Below are 22,076 nucleotides of genomic sequence, written 5' to 3'. Positions count from 1 at the left end.
GTGCACTCATTTGACATCTACCAAGCATGTACTCATTGACATTTACAAACTGGAATCTGCTCATTTCTCGTGGCACATCCTTAATGCACATTCTGTATTGTCTGTTTATGCAATTGTATTAATTAAATGTCTCCACTTGCCAAAAGAGCCCTGGCGAGATTTGCAAATGTTGTCTCAGTGGGTTTCCCTCAGAGGAGCAGAAACGGGAAATAAAAATCTTTAATGAACAGCACGTTCCCTGGGTTTTCGTCTGTAAGAAACGATGTAAAAATCCAGACACCTATGCGCACCAGCAGCAGGGCAGTGTAATCTTTGCCTTGCTACCACTTCCCATTTCTCGTTACTTTACCCTGTCTGAATCCCTTCCAACCCAAACCTTGAGTTAACAGACGAGTAACCACATGCAGGTCATTAACAGACGAAGTGTAAAGTGCTGGAGAAATTGTTCCAGAAGTTGAAATATTTATTAAACCAACACAATTAATTATTAAGCCCAGAATGAGAGAAAATAAGCCCTCAGGGTAGGGGGGGCTGGCGGTGGTGACTGAAACAGTGGGAGATGAGCGTTTAAACGAGAGACAGGTGGGGTTAGACGGCAATTTGCATGCAATTTCCTCTTTTGGGAATGTAGCTCCCTTTTCCGGTCCAGTCCAGCTGGAATGAAAAGCAGCAGATACAGAGGTTGGGAAGATCGGGAAGCAGAAGGCATTTCTGTGGCATGGAGACCATCTAGTTCAGGGGTGACTTCTCATTGGTCTCAGAGAACCTCATTGCAGTGAGGTTCATGCATCAACGAGAAATTGGCCATTTTTAAGCAGTCAGCCCAATTTCGTTTTGACCACTGAAAGACGCGATTTGTTCACTTAAGGAGCTTAGAGATCATTGAAATCATAACACCATCACTCTCTTGCTCCACCACTGGCAGTTACTGGCTTAACTGAACCAAATCTTTTACTAAATCGATCAGAACGCACATGTTCACGATGTTTACGAATTTATGATTTGAGGGCGGCCTACATGACCTGTTGAAATATACAGTTAACTCTTCAGGATCTGGGCAGGCCATCCCTGATCTGGGCAGAACAGGCAGCAAGAAGCAACTGCAGCACAAGTTCAAAAGAGCCGCATTCTTCACTGTGGGCCACAGTAATAAAGAGGCACAGCCACAGTATCATTTAAGGCAAGGACAAGGCAAATAAAACCAGACTGATACACACATTAAAATAATATGGGGCAGGACTTCAATAAAAGTGAAAACAAATCCAATATTTTTTATAGGAAAATTTTAAGAGTTTATCCAATAAGAGTAACATTTTTGGACCAATATCTACGCTCTGTTACAGCTTTAATACAGCAAAGAGCACCGTCACAATGTAAGCTAGTCATGTTTTGCATCGGTAGAGATCTAACTGAAGTAAAAACTGAAGCACTGGCTCTTCTCTAGGTCCTGGGATGTGTGGGTCAGCACACAGGGTCTGTCCCTGAAGAGTGCTGGTCAAAACCTCAGATGAAACATAACCTTTAGTTCCTGAAATGCCTAACATCATGAGAAAGAAACCTTCTACTAATTGGTACGGTGATTACAACTCCATCTACCAAATATCTTTCAGGGTTACAAAGTGTCTTCTCAGGGCAATCAATCTCACGTACGGTACTATGAGATGGGTGAATATTCATGACTTCTGGTAGTGTAGCAGTGTCAAAGTCAGTGTCACACTGGTCAAAGTTTATTGCGTCATGCTGATAAACCCTAATAAGTGTGATATAGCTGTCCAGGGCTGATCTTGACATTGTCTACACCTTCTCAGATGGTCCTTTTCTAGCATTGTGAAATAGCAAGAGCTTATTAATATTCACATTCCCATAATGAACCTCTCTGTTTTTGTTAAGCAGAACCGTCCCAAGAACTGAGAATAGTGTAAACTCAAGACAGTAGCGTTTTAAATCAAACTGTCTCAAAGAACGACATATGACCTGTTTTTTTTTCTTACTGCATTAAAGGTTAACTATGAACACGAAAAATCAGACTAAAACCATTTTCAAGTAGGCCTGTGGTTTATATTATTTATAATGTCCTAACAAAAAAACTCAAATAAATGCTTGATTATTATGTATACAATGTTTCTGATCAGCCAACTGAAAAACTAATTTCATTTTCTCATTAGAGGCCTCTCCCTGAGGCAGACTCTCATGTCAATTTTTATTACACTGAAAACAGAAAATTAAAATTATCAGTTGCAATGTAGAAAGAAATGCTTGTTCAGAATCATAGCAGTGAATCAATAAAGAATCTCCTTAAACCAAATAATAATGAAACCATATCTTGAGGAAAATAATAATAATAATAATAATAATGATAAAAACTATATTGCATTTTTCATTACATCAGTACATTGCACAGCATCTGTGGCCTTTTATATCTTAAGAGATTTAGCCATGCAGTTTCAGGTGACTTTAGAAAGTGGCATGTTGTATTGATTGTACAGTTTCTGGAACTTGAATTTTTTCAGTGTTTGCAAAATCTTTTCACTGAGCTGTTGGCATGGTTTGTGCTGGACCTGAGATTTTATCTGCGTGATTTTTCCTTACGCCAAGAAAATAGCAGGCACTTCAAACAAGAATTTCTCTAAAGATTCATTAACTTGATATTTACCATTCACTTCTGCAAGGTGTTTTGAAGTCCAAGGCCAGAGAATTATTTATTGCCTAAGAAGACTTTCCAGAGGATCTCCAAATGCTACACGAGTATATTTTATACAGCAGCCGCAAAAACATTTTTCTTTCTATAGTGCAGATTTATTACATGAAGCCTGTGCAGCCCTGTTTTTTTTTTTAACATACACATATCATGCATACAAACCAGACATTCAAGGTCATTCCTTTAGACAACATTACTGCACTGAATTCATGTGAGGTGCTTTACAAAAAAAAATTTTTGATTGGTCTTTAATTCTTTTGTTGGCTATAAATTCCTACAAATTCAGGGTGATTTAAAACAAAGGTGAAACCTTTTCACTTTGTAGCACAATACACAATGTAAGGATGTATATCATCACTACAAGATGTGATGCAATAACATTATTCTCTATAAATACAAAACATCAGGTGTGACTAGTACAGTGACAACAAAACTGGACTTTATTACCATTCACATGGGCAAAGATATAAGGAATGATTTGCTGGACTGCTAACAAGGTCCTGACAATTTACTCTGAATGGAATTTAAGTTGACCACTGTGGCTGAGCACCCCAAGTGCCAACAGAGTACCGATTCTATCTCATCTCCTCCCGATGCACCCCCTCTCGAGTAACCCCGACTTTTGTTGACAATCGCAATGCGGACTGCTGAAAGGAATTGAGAAAATATGTCAAATGCAGGATCATCACAGTAAACCATGACACAGAAGAACTTAGGCCAACAGCAAATTGACTCTCTAACTCTTTCATGTACAGTACGTGTAATTTGTGTAGGCAGAACATTCCGATGTTGTCTTAGTGCTTCACAGGAGATCTGCTTTCGTTCCAGCATATCACATGTAATTATATAAGTGTAAGTGTTATCTTGTGTTGCTATTGCCTTGTTACAGTTTACTACTGGTCTACCATGTATGGATTCCTGCACTTTAACCTTGTATAATTTTCCATATGTATTTGTAACATTAAATGAATGTTTTGTAACGTATTACTATTAAAAACTATTCTGCAATAACAGGCCATTAATCATCAGAAATCTGCTTTTTCATGAGGACATTCACAGAAACATGGAGTCTATCCCTGAAGTCTATCCTTGCCACCCTGGGTAGGATGCCAGTCGATTGCAGGACATGCACAGGACCGTACAGAGACAAGCTGGCCAAGCTGAAGCAGGAGTAATCCAGAGCACCCAGAGAAAACTCACGCACACACTAGGAGAGCATGTAAGTGCCACAGAGATCACATTCAGACGAAAACATAGAACAGACCTGTGCACGTGCCAGGACATCTCCGTTCTGTGAACTACAGCTCTGTCCCTGCTGTTAAGTTGGACCACAGCTCAGGCACTTCAGGTATATTAATTTTGTGCTTCTTTTGTGACCCTCCCCCCACCAAAACACTCACCAACACCTCAGTGCTCATTCCTTTTTTTAGCATTACCTCTGCCCAGCATTTCACAGAAGAAAGGTCTCCGGACCAACAGACTAATATTAGATTTTAGTGAAACATGTGTCTTGACCTTTTCAGAAAGCACCTCTATTTACTTTTTAATGTAGTTCACCTCGCGAGGTACTGGGTACTGTTCCCATAGCTGGAGTAAAGGTCAGAGCACGTGTGTGCAAGACCTTCCGCTGCTGAATCTGCTTTGTCACCATCCTTCTTCCCGAGCTGCAGCACCTGCCTCTCAAGCATGGGGGGGTTGTTTTTCCTCCAGAATGGGAGCCCTTTGTTCAAGGCTGGGCACGGTCTCTTTTACTCCCTGGTTACGATGCTGTGACTCTTGGCTAAAACCTAACCTACAAAACAAACGTGCACGCAGAAATGCCGACTAATGTCCAGATGCATAAAGAAGTTCTGGGTCTAGAAATGAATGATGTGGTGCCCACACAATTATGAGATCTTACAGACATTTCCACATTTCCACAAAATCTCATAGGCATTTTAAATCATAACCAGTATTAGCTACAAAAATTGTAGTGTAAGGTATAGAAGCATCCGTTCAATTTAGGATATCTGAAAGGATATTTTGGTAAGAATAGGTGCAAATTTGTTTTGCTGCAATTAAGTTTGCTGTGACTCCTATTTTCTCATAGGGCCAATTTAGATTAAGCAAGAGATAATTGCTTGTGGTGATTCAGGTAGCTCTATTAAAGAACAAAAGGTTCATGAACCGTGTCTTTTTAAATGCTCTCTGACCAAAAGAAATGAGCACAATACAATTTTGAAAAGTGCTGTGCAGTTTCCATTAATCAGCAGTGACAGGGTTTTGCTCATTTGCGTTTGCGTGAAGTCACACAATTCCGAATTTTCCAAAGTGCGAATGCGTGACCGTCTACGTGAAGAGGGTGGGGGGGCAGGCTCTGTCAATTTGACAGTGATTGATGATGCCGCGACAGATTATGAACACAGAATTAGCACATTAGGGCCAATATGATAAATAGACTGACCTCCTCCCCCATTTCGTCCTACAAAAAGACAGATTGCCAGCACTCACTGATTAAACTGTTTCAAGTTGTATACTGAAGTGTTCGCACACTGCCTTTATTTCCTCTCTTCTTACTGCTGGCCTGCTCATTAGGTGGCATTTGTAATCTGTTATTCATTAGCCATTATAAATGATACGCCATCATCCACAAACGAACAGCCACTAAGAGCTAGAGAGAGAGAGGATAAGGATTGAAAGTGACTTCAGTGTGAGGGTATAATTAAACACATGTACACTATCGATCGCCTAAGAAGCTGTAGCGTTTACAAATGAACTGAAGTGCCGATACCAGTAACTTCGAGGTCACAGTGAAAACGAGGAGACAAAGGTAACGCTGTACTCAGTAGTAGCTTTTCATGGCGGCCTTTAAATTAAAAGAAAAGAGCAGCCAATGTTCTGCTCTGCACTCAAGCTCGCCACAGACAGACGACCACAAGCGCTCACAACACATTAATTACCATTAATAAAATATCTCGTCAGAAAAAGAATAGGTCAGGGGCTGATAAAACCACAGCTTGAACCGTGCTGCTGAAGTAGAGCTGGCAGCCCCACTGGAAATAACCGGTCCACATCTTTTGAAGAATAAGCACACAGCTCTTGAATACTAGGTTGTGTGCGAGTAGTATTGGATTTCCTTAAGGAAAAAAATCAAAATTCTCCCAGTTAGAAAAGACAAAAATATTGTATACATTATTTATCCAAATACATTATTACAATGGTATCCTGTAACATGGTGAAGGCAATTATTTTATTACTATTGAGAGTCATGTGGGAAAATTATCCATGAGCAGCTCTGCACAATTCAGTGCTAGGTTTGTCTTTGTCCACTCCAGTGTGCTCTCGGAGCGCAGGTAGGCAGCTTTTACATGCAATATTCAAACGCCCAGAGGTTTGGATCTTGGAAGGTGGTCAGAAGGGTACTGTGTCTGCATACAAACTGCAAGCTGGCTACCCTGCTCTGGCCCCTCACTCTGTAATGTACAAACAATGAGAGAATATAAACAATGGATCACTCTGGGCACTGAATGAATTCTGGGGTCAAGCACTAAACCTCTTTTGACAGAAACACAACCCACACTTGTTCTCCTCAAGAGAGGCTGACCTCCCGGCAAAGAAATAATGAATGCTGCTTCTGCATTAAATAGATAAAACTGTGGGGACTGTGTTCAGTTTTGCAGACAAATCACCCTAAATAATAAAGAATAAAGGCATGTTCTGTTTTTTCCCCCCAGTATATATGATATCCTACCCAGCATGTTTGCAAAACAGAACATACTGTTTGCCATCTCTGGATACACATGCACACAAAGAGATGTCTGACTAAAGCATGAAATAAGACCTTGAAAAATGACCTTACAGGTCTTCAGTACAAGGAACACAGCTGATAATTAGAACAAGAGCTGCAGCTGGTGAGATTTGAAAGTGCAAAACCTTGATAATTGAGCAACTTGTAAGCCTTTATGGAGACCTTTCATCATCACAGTTCTAGGCCTCAGCTGTTTGCACACTGGAAGGTCCACAGACAGTTCTTGGAAGATGTTGCCTGAGATTCCTACAGGCACAGAACATGCAAAGCAAATGGAACTGAACTGCATGGGTGATGAACATTCAGAGTAACAAGCACAATGCCTTCAGTCCACTACTAAATTCTCTGAGAACACCCTATTCTAGACCTGTATAGCCTAGTAAGAGATATTAACTGGAGTTCTCAGATGTTCTGTTTGGCCAGAGGACTGAAGACATCATGAACCATCCCAATTCAGACCTACTGTAGAAATGCAGGTTCAGAAATCAAATCATGCTGATCAAGCTCCACCCACTTGAATAAATAAATATGTAAGTCCTTGAGCTGACCTTCTGGATGTTAAACTTAATTATTAATTAACAAGATAGTTAGGCATTCTTAACCTGGACTTTTTGTTTGCATAGGTATCTGTATTGCATCCTGAAGTCTAACTCAAGAATGTGCTTTCAGGAAAGGAGACAATACAAGCAAGCACACGTTTTTCAGACAGCAATTAAGGAAACATTCTCATTTTTGTTTTTGAGCGATCATGCTGCTTGGGGTTTATTTTGCGGTCACCCCTGAAGAAAACCTCTTTCATTATTTGAAGGACGATCCAGGCTGTCCTTCACTATCTTTGATTTTGAGACCTTGGCTGAAAAAGAACCAGTCCACACCAATGAACTGGGAAAGCTCTGTGAATGTTAATGCAACTCAAGCCCATCAAAGCAAATGGAAGTTCTTGCTTTCTCATTACAAGTAGAAACAAAATGTTTGAGCTGTTACCTCTCCTCTAGTTTTAATTCAATTTAAGATTGTTTGCCAAAGGAGACAGCGTGCTGAATAATACTGCGTTTATCTGCATGATGTACAGTGCAAGGGTTCTCCTGGACATGGATTTAATGGATCCTACGCTTAGAGTTCTTGCAAATAACCTGGAAATTTCAACGAGTTAAATGTTTATGTTTTTCCAAGGCCGAAGATAGAGAGAGAACCCTAGTAGAAAATGAGACATTTTGTTTGAAAGTTTGAATTAATATTTCTGACAATGCAAACACAGTTTAAAACATCTCTTCCCAAACAGTTCGATGTACTCCGATGTATATATTATTGCAATGCTGACAGCCAAGAAGAAATTATTTCTGCAATGTGTTAAAAAATCATTCGTTTCATTCCTATGTTGTATTTTAATGAAAGCCACTCACAAGACTTACTTGTGAGTGAAGCAATTTTCCCCACTGAGAGAGAGAGAGAGAGAAATAAAAAGACGCCAAAACAGCTGCTGGCCTTTTTGTTCTCCAGCTTTTCTGCAAGACAAAAGAAGGAAATGCAGATCACAGTGCAGTGAAAGATAATGGCCAATTTTGTAGAAAGACTTTAGATATCTCCTCTATTTCCAATGGGAAACAAGATTGGTTTGCTACAGTACCTGCACTGTCATGCTGACCATATGAAAGAAATGTGAAAGTTTTACACTGTAACACACTCACAAAACACATTTACATGGGGTCTGACTAAATAAATATACACAACATTCCAAATTAATTAAGATTCAGAATAGCTCAGTCATACTCTGCCCTGGTCCCATTCTGCCATCTAATTTATATTCAGCTTTGTCTTGCCAGCAACTATAATTATGGACCAAAACTGTAGTTAATGTGGTACTTCACCAAAATCATCAGCCCCCCCCCCCATCCCAATTCACCAGGCAGCAGCTGTCTGGGGAGTTTTTGAAATATTTGGATTTATTCTTTTGTTTCCATGTTGAAATACCTTCAGTGAAAGAAGGCTTGTTTAATTCTCTCACTTCTTTCCTTCATTTGAATACACCCCTTGCCTTCTCCAAACCATGGAGCCCTCACTCTCAGTCCATGTGGGACTCCAGGTGTTGGGCTCGTCCTCAGCAGGAAGTGCCTCGTTTCCCCTTTCTTTAATTCTTTCCCTTTCTGTCCTGTAAAGCCCCCTCTGTGTTTGCTAGCTTTCTGAAAGGTTACGGAGCCCGCCGAAACAAGACCAAATTCCTTAAACTCGGTAAAGGAAAGTTTCCTCAGTGTCGACCTTTAAAAGGTCACTGTATAAACACTTAAACTCTCAGTGTACTGCAAAATAAAGAGAGTACTGCAGACCCGCAATCAAATCATATAACTCCGCACTGGAAACGGCTGGAAACAAGCACTCCTGAGGGCACTCGGCAGTCTGATCACATGCACACATTCACCAAGGCACCTCAACTCCTGTTCTGGTGGTGTTTTTCAAAGCTCCTTCAGTTCTGAATTAGAGGATAGCATTTCAAGACAAAGAACTATTCCACATGTAAGTGGAGTTTGCCATTTACTTGCAATTTGCGTTTGTTCCCTACAGAGAGTTGATATTTGCTTCGAATTCCTCTTTCCACACACACCCACCTACTGTATAAACACACATTCACCCCTGTATATAGATAATTATGTCACATTTTTCCAATGCTGCTAAAGACACTGCAAGCAATCTCACTAATGTAGTGATTACACTAAGCTGGGTACATCGTAATAGAACATTAAACACCAGAGGCTGAAGCATATCTCCACCATTACACTAATATATAGAATGATTTCCTTTTGTTTTGTTGCCAGGACCATTAAAATGATGTTTATTTTACCCTACTGGCACTCCCTCATAACCAGTTCCCTTCATCGTTATTGTTAGGCTTTATTTCCTTTGCAAAATCCAACTCAGAAATTGCTTTCTATTGCAACTTACTTAGCCTATTAATGTAAGTTATTACTGAGCTCACATGTTACTATGGCAACAAAACTGATAAAGTGTACCAGGAGACCACAATGATAGATTACATGTACATGCTGTGTCATATCCAATTAACTCAAATTGACTGTGTACCGCATTATGCCACTGCTCTGAGGAAGATCAATAAATATGGACAAAATCCAACAAGGTTCCCCTTTTTTTCCCATCTGACTGTAGGGAGACTGAGACAGATCATGCTACTATGATGTGTTCTTGCTGCTAAAGGGGGCAGGTGCTGCATAGACACCATTCAAACTTGGCCTATTCAATCCAAACTCTTCTAACTCTCCATTCATGCATAGCAAAACACCATCTGCTCCTATTTTGCCTCGAGCAATCACAGCTGACCAAAAACCGATGATAACAGCTGTTGTGAAAGAAAAGCCAAACAAAAGGGGGTAAAGAAAGGTTAGGCGCAAGTCCGGTGTGGAGAAATATTCAGTGAAGTGGGCAACGGGGGCTTGCACGCACTTAGCAAGCTAGGCACCCAAGCTGCAGCTAGACGTGAAATATTTAATCCATTTGTCTAGAAGAGGCTTCAGACTTCAATGGGTCAGGTGGTAAAGGAGGACTGAAAATGAAGCCGGGCACCATCCATCGCTGTCCATTCTGCGCTTTCAACTTGCAGATGAACATTTACCGACCCGCGGCAAGGGGCCGAGAAACGCCTTGCGTTCTTCCAGTGAGTATCGCCAAGGCGGATCGCGAGGGAATGCGTTTTAACCCTCTAGCGCCCTCGTGGTGGTCGAAAGGAAAACAAACTCCTAAGGTAAAGGGAGAACTCGGTGCTCACACGCCGATTGCTTCTAAAACCAGCCCCAGCAAATGCAACATAAAATGGATCTCCGCTTCCGCCTTGAGCCACGCATTTGAAACAAACTGAAAACCCTTCCGTGGATTTTCCACGAGCACAATCCATCACAAAGCAAGCAGTCACATCTGAACTACTTGATCGGCATTACGCTCAATAGCAAAAGTTGTGGACAGTGATATGATATTCTTATTAATCCCTTTTCCCCATTATCCAGGAAGAAGAAAGCTGCAGGGAAGTGGGTCACATTGAAGCCTTTGTGTTCAGCCCACAGACCTTCAAGTTACTCTTTCTTCTTCTATTGTTGACCTGGTGCGTCATTTGCATCAGACACAAGCCCCTGACAGGCAGCCCTCGTAATGTATGGCTGCTGACCTGGAGGAGGACTGACCAGGGTGGCTGAAAGACTCCCTCGCATGCTTTTGATTCTCAGCTGCCTCAGCTCATTTTAAGCAGCTAGACATCATCATTTCATGCACCACTGCATTTCTAACAGTGCAACAACCAGAAGAATAATAAGTTAGCTCAAAACTCGCAGCTACGTAAGTGTATAGTAAATATTTAGGACTCGTGTCAGTTGTATCTTTTCAATGTACATCTACTGTAGCTCACTTTGTCATTTCTTCATGCCACCTGTCTTCTTTAAAGAACTGAGCTGATTGACCTTTTACGCTTTGCTGTGTGTTGAAATGGATTTTACTGGCTGATGAATTTATCCCGCCAACCGACTCTCCTGATATATATATATTGGCTTCACAGATGTGTTCCCTTCTAGGACAGACACAACATCTAGGTGCACTTGTCTTTTTTCATTTCATGGAATTAAGCATGACTGTGGCTGGTCTTTGGAAAACAAAAAAAATTATGTTGATCTTTATAGCTGTTATAATTAGAACTTTCTTGTTACATAATACTGTCATACTTCACAGCATAACCTATAATAGTAGAACAAGCTTTTCAAAATTTCTGCTTATGTACCTTTATTTATACATCTGTATCTACCCTTGGACAAAGACCCCTTCTCCTTTATTAATCCTGTCAGGACTGTACGAGGTACAGATCCCATTTCGTAGTCAAGACTCTGGGGTCAGTAGCACAGAAAAAAAGACTCTTCCGTTCACAAGAATTGTGCTTAGAGACTGAAGAGGATTAGCTCAACCTTTGTTTCAGTGAACTGGGGGGCACTGCCACAACATGTCACTGTCACAAAAACACTAAAGAGGGCATGCAGCTAGATTAGAGGCTTGTTTTTAGAAAATACACTAAAGATGTAGAGAACTGTACAAAGTGATGTTAGCAAGAGTATCTGCAGCTAGAGGAATGCCCAAGCACACTATGGATACTACATACTGTAACAATTTTCCACATCATAACGTGGTACAACAGGCTTATGATGAGATCTCAGAGATAAGCCTCGATACTCACGGGCAGGTGAGACTCAGTGAAGATCAGTTTCCCATTCTTCACAGGTTAGAGCTCCTCCATGGCCTCTCCTCCCAGCTGCCTTGTGTACCTCCTTTCTTCTTGCAGGTTTCAAGGTCTGATACATCCACACGAGCCAGAGGGGGCTTGGAGTTTACAGGCTTGTAGTTTCTGTTTTGTTGTTTCTACTGGATCCAGAGCAGCTGTAACAGTGTCAACCATTTTGTTTTGAAGTTGTGTTCAAAGGAGATCAGCATGATTTTATTGAAGATGACCTTAGTTTAAATCTGACTACACTCTTTTCTGGAACAAATTTTACTTAATGTAAAAATCTGTTGCAGAATCATATGTTTTTTTCAGTCACAGCTAATGTTTTCTGTGGTTGATTCTTTCAAGTGTTTGAGGTAGCAATCCCATGATGCTTTGTGATTATATGGGAACTGCTCCAGTTAAATACATGTGAAAGGTCAAGTGCAGGTGATTGGACCAATAAGGTTTTTCAATATCATATTTTTGATATTGAAAATTTGATTTGATACTACAAAATTTGATTTGATACTACATCAGCCAATTAGATTCAACATCTTTTACTTAACAAAACTTTAGCCTTTTTGCAGTTTTGAAAAACAAATGTGACCCAATCAGATCTTCAGAGCTATAATGGAGGCATTATCACAGTTCTGGCTGTTACTGCTTTCAAAACAACAAGAAATAACACTACTTTTTGCCAAACCTTTCACTTCCTTATTGAGACCACATCCTATCGGCCATGATTGCAAAAGATGCACAGGTAAATCAGCAATTTAGTGTAAATTTAAGATAGACATAATGCAATCACAAAACAGCTTTGGCTTTTTTTAAGGCTCGTTTATTTTATTGGTTTAACGGTTTTCCCACCCCTCTATTAAGAAAAGATCAAACCATCACTTTTTTTTTTTCACCAAGCTTGTGCCTACAGTCCTGTTCAGCACTCCAACACTCCCTAACCCTGTCCTTAGCCTTCACCATTGCTGCCTTCCCCCTGCGCCACATCTTTGCTTCTAGAGCTTTCGAAAATCCCCCAAAGAGGAAAACGATAAAAGGAGGGAGACCAGGTCTTTCGAATAATGTATCAGATTGTGGAAGAAACTTCTAACACTAAACATCTAGCAACTAACAAGACTGCTGAACTGAACATCCTCCTCCTTATAACCTCACTTATATCCTTATGTTGTGAGAAGTGCCATACTTTTTGTCAGTCCACATACTCCAGCCACATCCCCCGAGTGCCTTCCTTTTGACTAGTACAAAATGGAACACTGGCTTTCCACTCTGCACATCTGTCCTACTTCTTGAGCATGGCGCATGGCTTGAGCACAGTGCATGGTGCATAGCTTGAGCATGGTGCATGGCTTGAGCATGGTGCGTGACTTGAGTGTGGTGCATGGTGCAAGGCACATGGCTTGAGCACAGTGCATGGTGCATAGCTTGAGCATGGTGCATGGCTTGAGCATGGTGCGTGACTTGAGTGTGGTGCATGGTGCAAGGCACATGGCTTGAGCATGGTGCGTGACTTGAGTGTGGTGCATGGTGCAAGGCACATGGCTTGAGCACAGTGCATGGTGCATGACTTGAGCACAGTGCATGGCGGATGGCGCCTGACTTGAGCATGGTGGTATTGAGTTCGATACTTGCAAAGGAAGAAAGAATTGAAGGATAATGTTCTAATGCATCCCAAAACATCTATGAATCTTTCAGCCTGTCAAGACAGTGATGGCAGTGGCCATCTTCTCCTTAAGGTAGGGAACGTGATAGTGTGCCACATGAGAGGCTGGTAGGTTTGTAATCCCCATACAGCGGCTGGTTTCTTACTGGATTTAACCTTTTGGGCAGCCTCATGGCACTGAAAAATAATTATTTAGAACAGTTACGTTTTTGCAAAGAAAAAAAAGGCAAACCTGTTTACAGCAAACATTAAAGAACAGTACTTCTGCGTAGAATAATTGGCTAAATGTCATGCGACAAAGCCTCCAGTTAAGACTGGAAATTCACAGACTGTCGCTCTTGGTTATTTTCACTTTGATACACAATCCACACCATTTAATGTCTTGATAAGGAGCATTGGAGAGATTAAGAGATTACCAGCATTAAAATAACAACAGAATTTAAGACGTGTCTTTTTTATTATTTACGGCGAGTATAACCATTCTGACCCGATCAGATCGTTCTTTTCTATACAAACGGAATTTATTCAAACATCGAATTGAAATGCCGCCAGCAATCTTCCACCAGCTACGAGAAAGAGCAGGCGTTATAGCCGTGGGTTCAGTCTGCGTGCGCAGAGCAGGGGACGAGCATTAATTACAGACTGGCAAGGCGGGCTCGTTTTTCAGAGAGGGGCTGTGGGGGAGAAGCCGGGCTGCAGACTCAAGCCCCCACTCTCCCGGTTAGCAGCAGCGGGGTATTGTTCCAGCACCATTGTATGTGTGCACTGAGAGAGGAACACAGCACCATGTTAAATCAGGGGAAAAAAGACACTTCTCCAGCCAGCCTCTTCCTGCTCTTCCCTGGCCTTCTCTGGATGTTTCGCCAATGATTTAGAAAGGAAACAAAAAAGTTCATTAAATGAAACAATGAAAAAGGTTACGTTGCTGTGTGAAGTCATTTAAACCACATGAAAACGACTCCGAGTGTATCTTTTGTGTTCTTGAGATCATGGCACTATTTTCATTCAAATTACACTGGATAATTTATTGCATCTAGTCTTCTAATAGCCCTGATGGCATGTTTTTTTTTAAGTCGCACCAATTATTTTAACCCCAGGAGAAGTGTTGTCAGTTTTTAAATGGGTTACAAAGATTGTTTCCTTTAATTAGAGAAAAAAAAAGGAGAAAGCAAATCAAAAACGCAAATCTTTTTCGGTCAACTGCAGGATCTGGTCTCCTCCTCCCATTTTTAAGAGAAGCTAGAAATGTTTTGGTTCTATTCGTTTTACACAGAGGGCTCATATAAAAATGCTTTTAAAAACACATTTGTAACTTGGTTTTATTGAACAGTCCCAAAAATACAACCCTTGCTGTGAAATATTTGTACACAGTGAACACAATGCTAAAGGGTTATGGAATAACAAAAGCAGCATGCATTATTAATACCCTTCAACATAAATCTGTTCAGAATAATAAATGCCATTTCCCAGAGCCTCATTATTGTGTGTTTTTAAGTCTCGTGTTTTGGTAGTCATGGACACCTACTTTAACATTCTCCCATACCCTCTATTAAGATTCAGGTCATGTACAACACTCGCTGTTTTTAATTTTCATTTTATCATAAGCGGTTTAAGATTGTTGCCAGCGCTTATTTGCAGTTTTTCTCCAGACCTCTTCACTATAGCTTTTGACAGGACAGATGCTGTAATTAATCATGCAGGGGAGAAGGGAATTGCAACTCTACTGAATTCAGAGAATCATTACGGTCTCTTCACCAAATTTCAAAATAAAAAAATATTAAAACACTTTATCCTACAGGTATTTCCAAAATACACCAGGGCAGTGTTCACTTTTATTTTAAACAGTGTTTAAATCAAGTCATTCTACAAGACACCAAGCAGCTGCGTTACACATGTCATGTGGTTTTATGATCATCAGTGTGCCTCTCCTTCCCTCCTCTCTACACCTTTTCAGAGAGAGCAGACCGATTTGGAGAACATCTTGGAAACAAAAAAAAAGGCAAATTAAACAATGTCATTTAGGCTGTGGGCTCCACAATGCTCAATACTGCCCGAGCAGAGATTTAGGAATAGCGACTAAATTAAACGAAGATATTAATGTAGCAACAATAATGTTGTTTAGCACCTAGAGTTCAGTTTCCCTGACAAGTTTATTGTATGAAAAGAAAATGTACTGTACATCTTCTCTTCAGATTCTCTCATGTTACCAGAACACTGGAAAGTCATAGGTTACTAAATGTGTGTTTTTTTTTTGGAATTTTATCCTACCATTTTCATTCCAAACACGTATACCTCAAAGATCACAAAAGGAAATATTAAGCAAATTTATGGCTCAATTCATGTTATATCAGTTCTGGAAGGTCTCTATATTACATTGTAAATAAGCAAGAATAAATTTGCCTAGTAAGAGTTCAAAAACACTTGGGGTTTTTTACTGAAATGTATTTATTCTATAGCAAGATAAAAAAGCAGTTCTCTTTTTTTCTGTTAAGCAAAATACAAACAAATTAATTGCTGCTATTGTAACTCATAAAAAAGTATAAAACAGCAGTAAATGCACTATGCGATGTTGTAATCCACAGTTCATGTTACCAATGTGAATATTAAAGCTTCACATATGAAAACTTTACAACATGTGATACGAAAAAAAATGTACATCTTTTTTTCTTTTTATTCTTAAAGGAATTCTTTACAGCTGGCACTAAATATTTCCACGCCTATTCAAGTGGCTTTTACAGTGCAACAAAACGGTTTTGCTACAGGTCTTCGTTTTCCTTTCAATAAGTACATGGTACTGACCATACGGTTTTAAAAATACACTGATCATGAGACCATTGAACTAGAACCTGTGAGTTACAATTACCATAAAATATTTGCATTTTTTACACAAAATTGAAAAAAATAAACATAATTTAGGACAGCGTTAAAAGTCTGAGGTAACAAAAGACAAATACATTAAAAGGGTGATCCATTTGGAGTGCTGTTTTTGGGTTTAGAGTGAATGAGCTTCAGATTTCCCAACCCACATACCCACCCACCCCCCTTGAAACTTACAGTAGTTTACCATCACAGTTTAAAGACACACAATGACGTGAATGGTCTATGGCAGTTTTTTTAATCTGTCCGATCTTCCTTCTGCTTCGAGCACATGTGCATTACTCTTTCCAAATTCCTCCAGTTTGGATGCCAATGACAAGGTATTGTCTCATGTTTTTTTGGGAGAGCTGAAAAAGAACAAGCCTAGGACTAGGAGCTCTGACAGCCAGTACTACGCAGAGAAAGCTGCTGGAATGTTGAAAAAACCAAAACAAAAACACAACCTTTACAACGAACTGGCCTGTGGAAAAGAAAAAAAAAACATCCATTTTTTCATTGGATGCATTACTGGTTACCAGTACTGTAAGTTATCATGTCCTTGTGATCCCCATCTTATAAAGGGCTTCCCTCAAGATTCACGGCAGATCCAGGTTACACACGCATGGTACAGTGACTCTCCAAACCCAACGTGGTTGTCCTTTCACGCAGCACAACAGACACCGACACCAGTGTAAATAAAGCTTTGCCATTAGAAAAGAATACGGAGTCTCCCAGTGATCATTGCAGCAAGTTCTCTCAGTTATGTGCCCCAACTCCATTCCAAAGAGTGGAGAACAAACATAAGCCCACTGTCTGTTTCCCAGCCTATTTTATAGACAGAATTGGTTTCAGTGCTTTGTCCCATTATGTCTGCATATCCATCAACAACAATGGACAGTTCTTGGTAAAACTTTATTTTTACACACTTCTTAAGTGCAACTTAGAAAAGCAACTTCGATGATGCTTTTATTAGTTTCCGCCTCTTTGTAATTCATTTTGGCTCAGAAGATGCTGACTTGTGATAACACCTGGGCCTGGGCATGAGCTTGTATTTGGGACTGATGCTGCTGCTGTGAGGTGGACTGAGGACTGCCCAAGGTTACAGAGCCTCCCACAGACTGCGGCGTTCCTGGGGAGTGCTGGGGAGGGGAAGACTGGGGTGGATGTGGCTGTTGTTGTTGCTGCTGATGCTGCTGCTGCTGCTGCTGCTGCTGCTGCTGCTGCTGCTGCTGGAGCTGCTGCAGTTGTTGTTGATGCAGCTGTTGCATCTGCATGTGCTGCAACTGCATGTGCTGCTGTTGCATGTGGTGCTGCTGCTGCTGCTGATGCTGCAAGTGGTGCTGGTGCTGCTGCAGCTGCTGCTGGAGGTGGTGCTGGAAATGTTGATGCTGCATCTGCTGCTGGATCTGCTGGTGGTGGATCTGCTGCTGCTGCAGCTGCTGGTGCTGAAGATGCTGCTGCTGCAGTTGCTGCTGCTGCTGTTGGTGCTGCTGCAAGTGCTGCAACTGGTGTGGCTGTGGAGGCTGCATGGGAGGGCTCATCTGAGCCACTCCTGCAGGGGGCGCCCCCACCATACCCCCACCTATCTGGCTGATCAGGGGTGAGGGAATGTTTGTGGGCATGTTTTGAGGAGAGACAGTAACAGAGGTGACAATCTGGCTGCCTGACAGCCTCATCTGCAGTGGTTTGGGTGCGATGGCCCTGGGGAGGGCTTGCTGCAAGGCCTGTGCTGTTGCAGAAACAGAGGGGTGCTGGGACAGCGGGGTGTTCAAGATGAGGGAAGGGGACAGGTTGGTGGACGCCAGGGTCTGCTGGACGGAGCGTATGGTCTGCGCCTCAGCTGACTCAGCAGCTGCCTGCGGACAGGTGGGGAGAACCAAAGATCCCATTTATGTCCGATTGGTCATAGAATAATTTATGGAAACATGCAAATGAAACTTTGCTAATGAAGCAGATGTACATAAAAATAACCATTGTAACTTGGACAACCTAGAAGAAAAAGAAACTGCCAGGAAGAACTGGAGAGATTTGTTGACCCTTTTCTTTGGATGAAGAAGTTCGCTCTTATATCTTATAGCCATCGCAATTCCTGTGCATGTCTACAAAGCATCGCTACAAAATTCAAAGCACTTTGGGATCTTAGATCTCAGATTAAAAGGAAATGTCCAAATAAGATATTTATGTAACACATCTCCTTTGAAATTCTTCCAGACACTCAATTGGATGAAAAAGGGTTCTTCTAATTTCCTTTGTCCACTGCTGGACCACAGTACTCTGGGAAAGCAGCTCTGCACAGATTAAGTCATGCAAGCCTGGAGCACAGCCAATAGAATAGAGGGACACTGTACAGCAAGCTGTGAACTACTGTATGCTGTCATAGTTCACAATATGATATGCATTAATTACAGGCCAAGGCTCTGTTTTTATTACTGTAGCTTTTAACATTTTAAAAGGCTTATTAGTGATGGCTCATTAGGGCAAAAGGTAACTGAATATCGGCACATCTCACCTTTGAAACCAAACTGGCTCGATAGGCAGCGAGGGCTTTTAAATATTCTTTTTTGGCGGCTTCGGTTTTGCTTTTATAGACCTGTGGGACACACAAAAAAAGAGAAATTAAAGAACAGAAGAGTACTTCTTTGAGTTCTTATTGTGAAAAAAATCCACATGCTTATCATTATATACACATGCCATATATTGTAGTCATAAAACAGGAATGGCCAGATGATTTATGGATGGATGGATCATACTGATGTCTTAAACAGGCGTCCTGCAGTCTGTACAGGTGTGGGGCTGTGGTACCTGTTTCTGTTCCTCCCCCAGGCTGTCCCACATGGAGGCCACGATCTTGGAGACCTCCCCAAACGTAGCACTGGGGTTCTGGCCCTTGATGGCTGCTTGGGTGTCTCTGAAGAACAGAGCATAAGCCGAGACAGGCTTCTGGGGCTCGTTGGGGTCCTTCTTTTTCTTCTTCTTGGGGGTCTTGGGCTTCTTCCCAGTGTCCGGGGCAGGACGCTTCTCTCCAATCACCTACAGCACAGATTCAGAAGTTCAGCAAAATCAAAAACACTAAAGTTTAAATTCTGCTCTTCTCATTCAGTGTTCCAGTTTCTTTGCGTAGAGGGCAACATTTTTCAAATATATGTATCATATAAAATATATAATATAAATACATCTGTTTGTCGATCTGTAATAGGGGTTCAAACGTGCAATTACGAATTAAGCGATGAATTAAATTGCAAGATCACACAGTAACAAACTACACTGAAATTAAGATAAATGTGCACTTCTGCATGCTGAGTGTATGAAATATTGAGGAGAAAAATGCAAAATGCATATGCATACTTAATCATGTATTCATATTGTATTGAGTATAAAATGCTTTCATATTATGAAGAACAAAAGGTGGTTTCAAGCCAACACACAACAGGTGAAAATAAACAGGTCATGTGCAAAACATTTGTGAGTGGCGCAAAATGACTCCAGAAGCGTGATGGAGAGTAACTGTCAATTATGTGCCTTTCAAAAGCCACAAAACGATTAATTTCTCCCGGGTCTTTCTAATCTGCCGGTTCAGGCCTTCTTCCCTACTAGAGTATCTTCTAAGGATCTGAACACTCAGTACTCAGATCCCGAGTCCTGCAGAATCATTTTAGCGAACTAAAAATGCTTGGGTAAATTGCACCTGAGAAATGCTCTGAGAAATGTAGAGAGGACTTTAAGATTCTTCTGCACACACATAAACCAATGGTCAAGCTCCAGGTTGACTAAAGGACTTGTTGCACGAGGGCAGTCGAAGATCTCTGCCCTGAGATGTGCTGGAAGAGTGTTTCACACTGGCTGGGAAGTACGGATTTGTCTCTCACCCTGTTTCCTTCCTCGGGGTCCTCCTCGTTGATGGAGCTGGAAGGGGAGGGCGTGGCCGACTTGCTGGCAGGGGGTGAGGGGGAGGTGTGTGGCATGTTGGGGCCACCCAAGTTCAAGCCCAGCTGTGCGCTGAGCTGCGACTGGTTGATAGTAGTCAGCTGATTACGTGACATCATCCCTGCAGAGGGGTTGCTCATGTTGACCACAGACCTCATGACCATAGAGGTGTTGGGATGACAGTGATGCACATGACTTTGGGAAATGTTCTAAACACAGAAACAAAACAGAAGCAGTCAGTCAGTTCTGCAGAATTATATTTTAATTATTTTTAATTCAAGTGGCCAAGGATATATATAACTGTTTTACTCTGTTAGAATTAGATGTAGGTCTGTTACGTTTTTTTTTCAATTAGAGCTCGTTATAGCCTGCACAGCTCTGTTATCTAAAAGTACAGATTGCACTGCTTTAATGTGAACATCACAGGATACCCCCAGTGTGTTTAGCATGTAAACAACTGACTGTTTTCAATATATATTATCTAATGTTCAGTAGATGAACATTTCCAGTCCTTGAGGGTCCGAATCCTTCAGAATTTCCAGGTATCTTTAAAAAATTAACTTCTGAAAACGCATTGAAAAGTGTTAAAACTGGTCCTATTAAGCTAATGACCAGCTCAATTAAGACATTAAGAACAGAGATGGAAAGAAAACCACAGACTTTTTTCTGTCCAATCTAGGACTGGAGCTGTGTACCCCTGGATACAAAATCCAAAATTTTAAATATACATTGAAAATATTTGTACATATGTAAGTAACAAGACACAGGGATAAGAACTGAATGATGACACATTCTTATCTTTCGCTGCCTCATCTAGCATCCTCATTTCTTTTCTTAACAGCACGCAGATGTAACAATTCATCCGGAAAAGCCTTTATGGAAAATACAGTAAAATTGTTTGCATTGACTGCGCTGGAACACAAGTTACAGCCACTGCCATTCCAACAGAAGGAAGACTGATCAAGAAGAATCAAATGCTGACAAGGAACTGTGCGAAATAACTGAATACAATGAGAAAGCGATTTGTTCTCCCTGAACACATCCATCAGGTATTCAGCTGCATAAACTCAATCTCTTCAAATTTCATTGTAATATCAGGAGCTCATGCAACAACCTTTATTAAAAAGACCCACGAACCCCTTATTTAATTCTGAATTCCATACATCTTTTTTTTCTTGAAAAAGGCAATATTGATTTTTCTGCCTCTGTGTTCTTTGTTTTTCCATAGTACAGATTTCTTACTGCACAGCTCTTATGAGCCAACAGCTGTGTGCTCTTGTACAATGATTGCAACGCTGACTGAAGAACATGAATCGATTTTAGAATTCCACTTCTCCTTTGCGTTTCTCAAATTTCACTTAAACGCAAACAGTACATTATTGTAATCATTCAATTCTCTGCAGCCAACATCCTGCAAGGGTTAAAAGGGCAACTCTAAAATTGAAAGCATAATTCATTCTTTATGAACAACCCAAATGTTATAAATGCTCCACTGGCTATTGTAAAATACTTCAGCTGCTAAACGTATGTTGTCACACAGCATTTAATCTGAAAATCTAAGACCAAAGGTTGCTGCAGGGTCTTTAGTCAAATCTTTTTCATCTTCCTCACAATGCTGCAAAATGGATCTAGGTCTGGAGGACATCAAAGATGCACCGAGAAGCAACATGATGTGCTGGGAAGCAGAACACAAGGCACAGGAACACTCAGGATACATCTTATGTGCAAACAGTAGTTCACCATTCTCCTTCGTCATTTAATCGATAGCTATTGATATCTATATAATAATCCTTTTATATCATCCCAAAGGCAGAATTCTGCTGAGAACATTGACACAATCTTGTAGTTTCTGTAAAACAATAATGCAACAGCAAGCTGAAAAGGTCTAGAG

General features: G+C 40.9%; 1 protein-coding gene across 1 annotated transcript in view; it reads right to left on the bottom strand.

Annotated features, from left to right (window-relative positions):
- Positions 1–15,204: 15,204 nt before the first annotated feature.
- Positions 15,205–22,076, bottom strand: part of tox3 (TOX high mobility group box family member 3) — a 56,484-nt gene continuing 49,612 nt past the window's right edge. The window contains exons 4-7 of the mRNA XM_088939209.1: positions 20,128–20,394; positions 19,064–19,291; positions 18,771–18,851; positions 15,205–18,117 (exon numbers count right to left, since the gene is read on the bottom strand). Coding sequence (XP_088795335.1) covers positions 17,263–18,117; positions 18,771–18,851; positions 19,064–19,291; positions 20,128–20,394 — 1,431 coding nt within the window. The 3' untranslated portion in view covers positions 15,205–17,262. The remainder of the gene's footprint in view (positions 18,118–18,770; positions 18,852–19,063; positions 19,292–20,127; positions 20,395–22,076) is intronic.

This window comes from Atractosteus spatula, chromosome 21 (assembly GCF_055471065.1).
Source record: "Atractosteus spatula isolate fAtrSpa1 chromosome 21, fAtrSpa1.hap1, whole genome shotgun sequence".
NCBI lineage: Eukaryota > Metazoa > Chordata > Actinopteri > Semionotiformes > Lepisosteidae > Atractosteus > Atractosteus spatula.
This window is presented reverse-complemented; position numbering and strand designations above follow the sequence as displayed.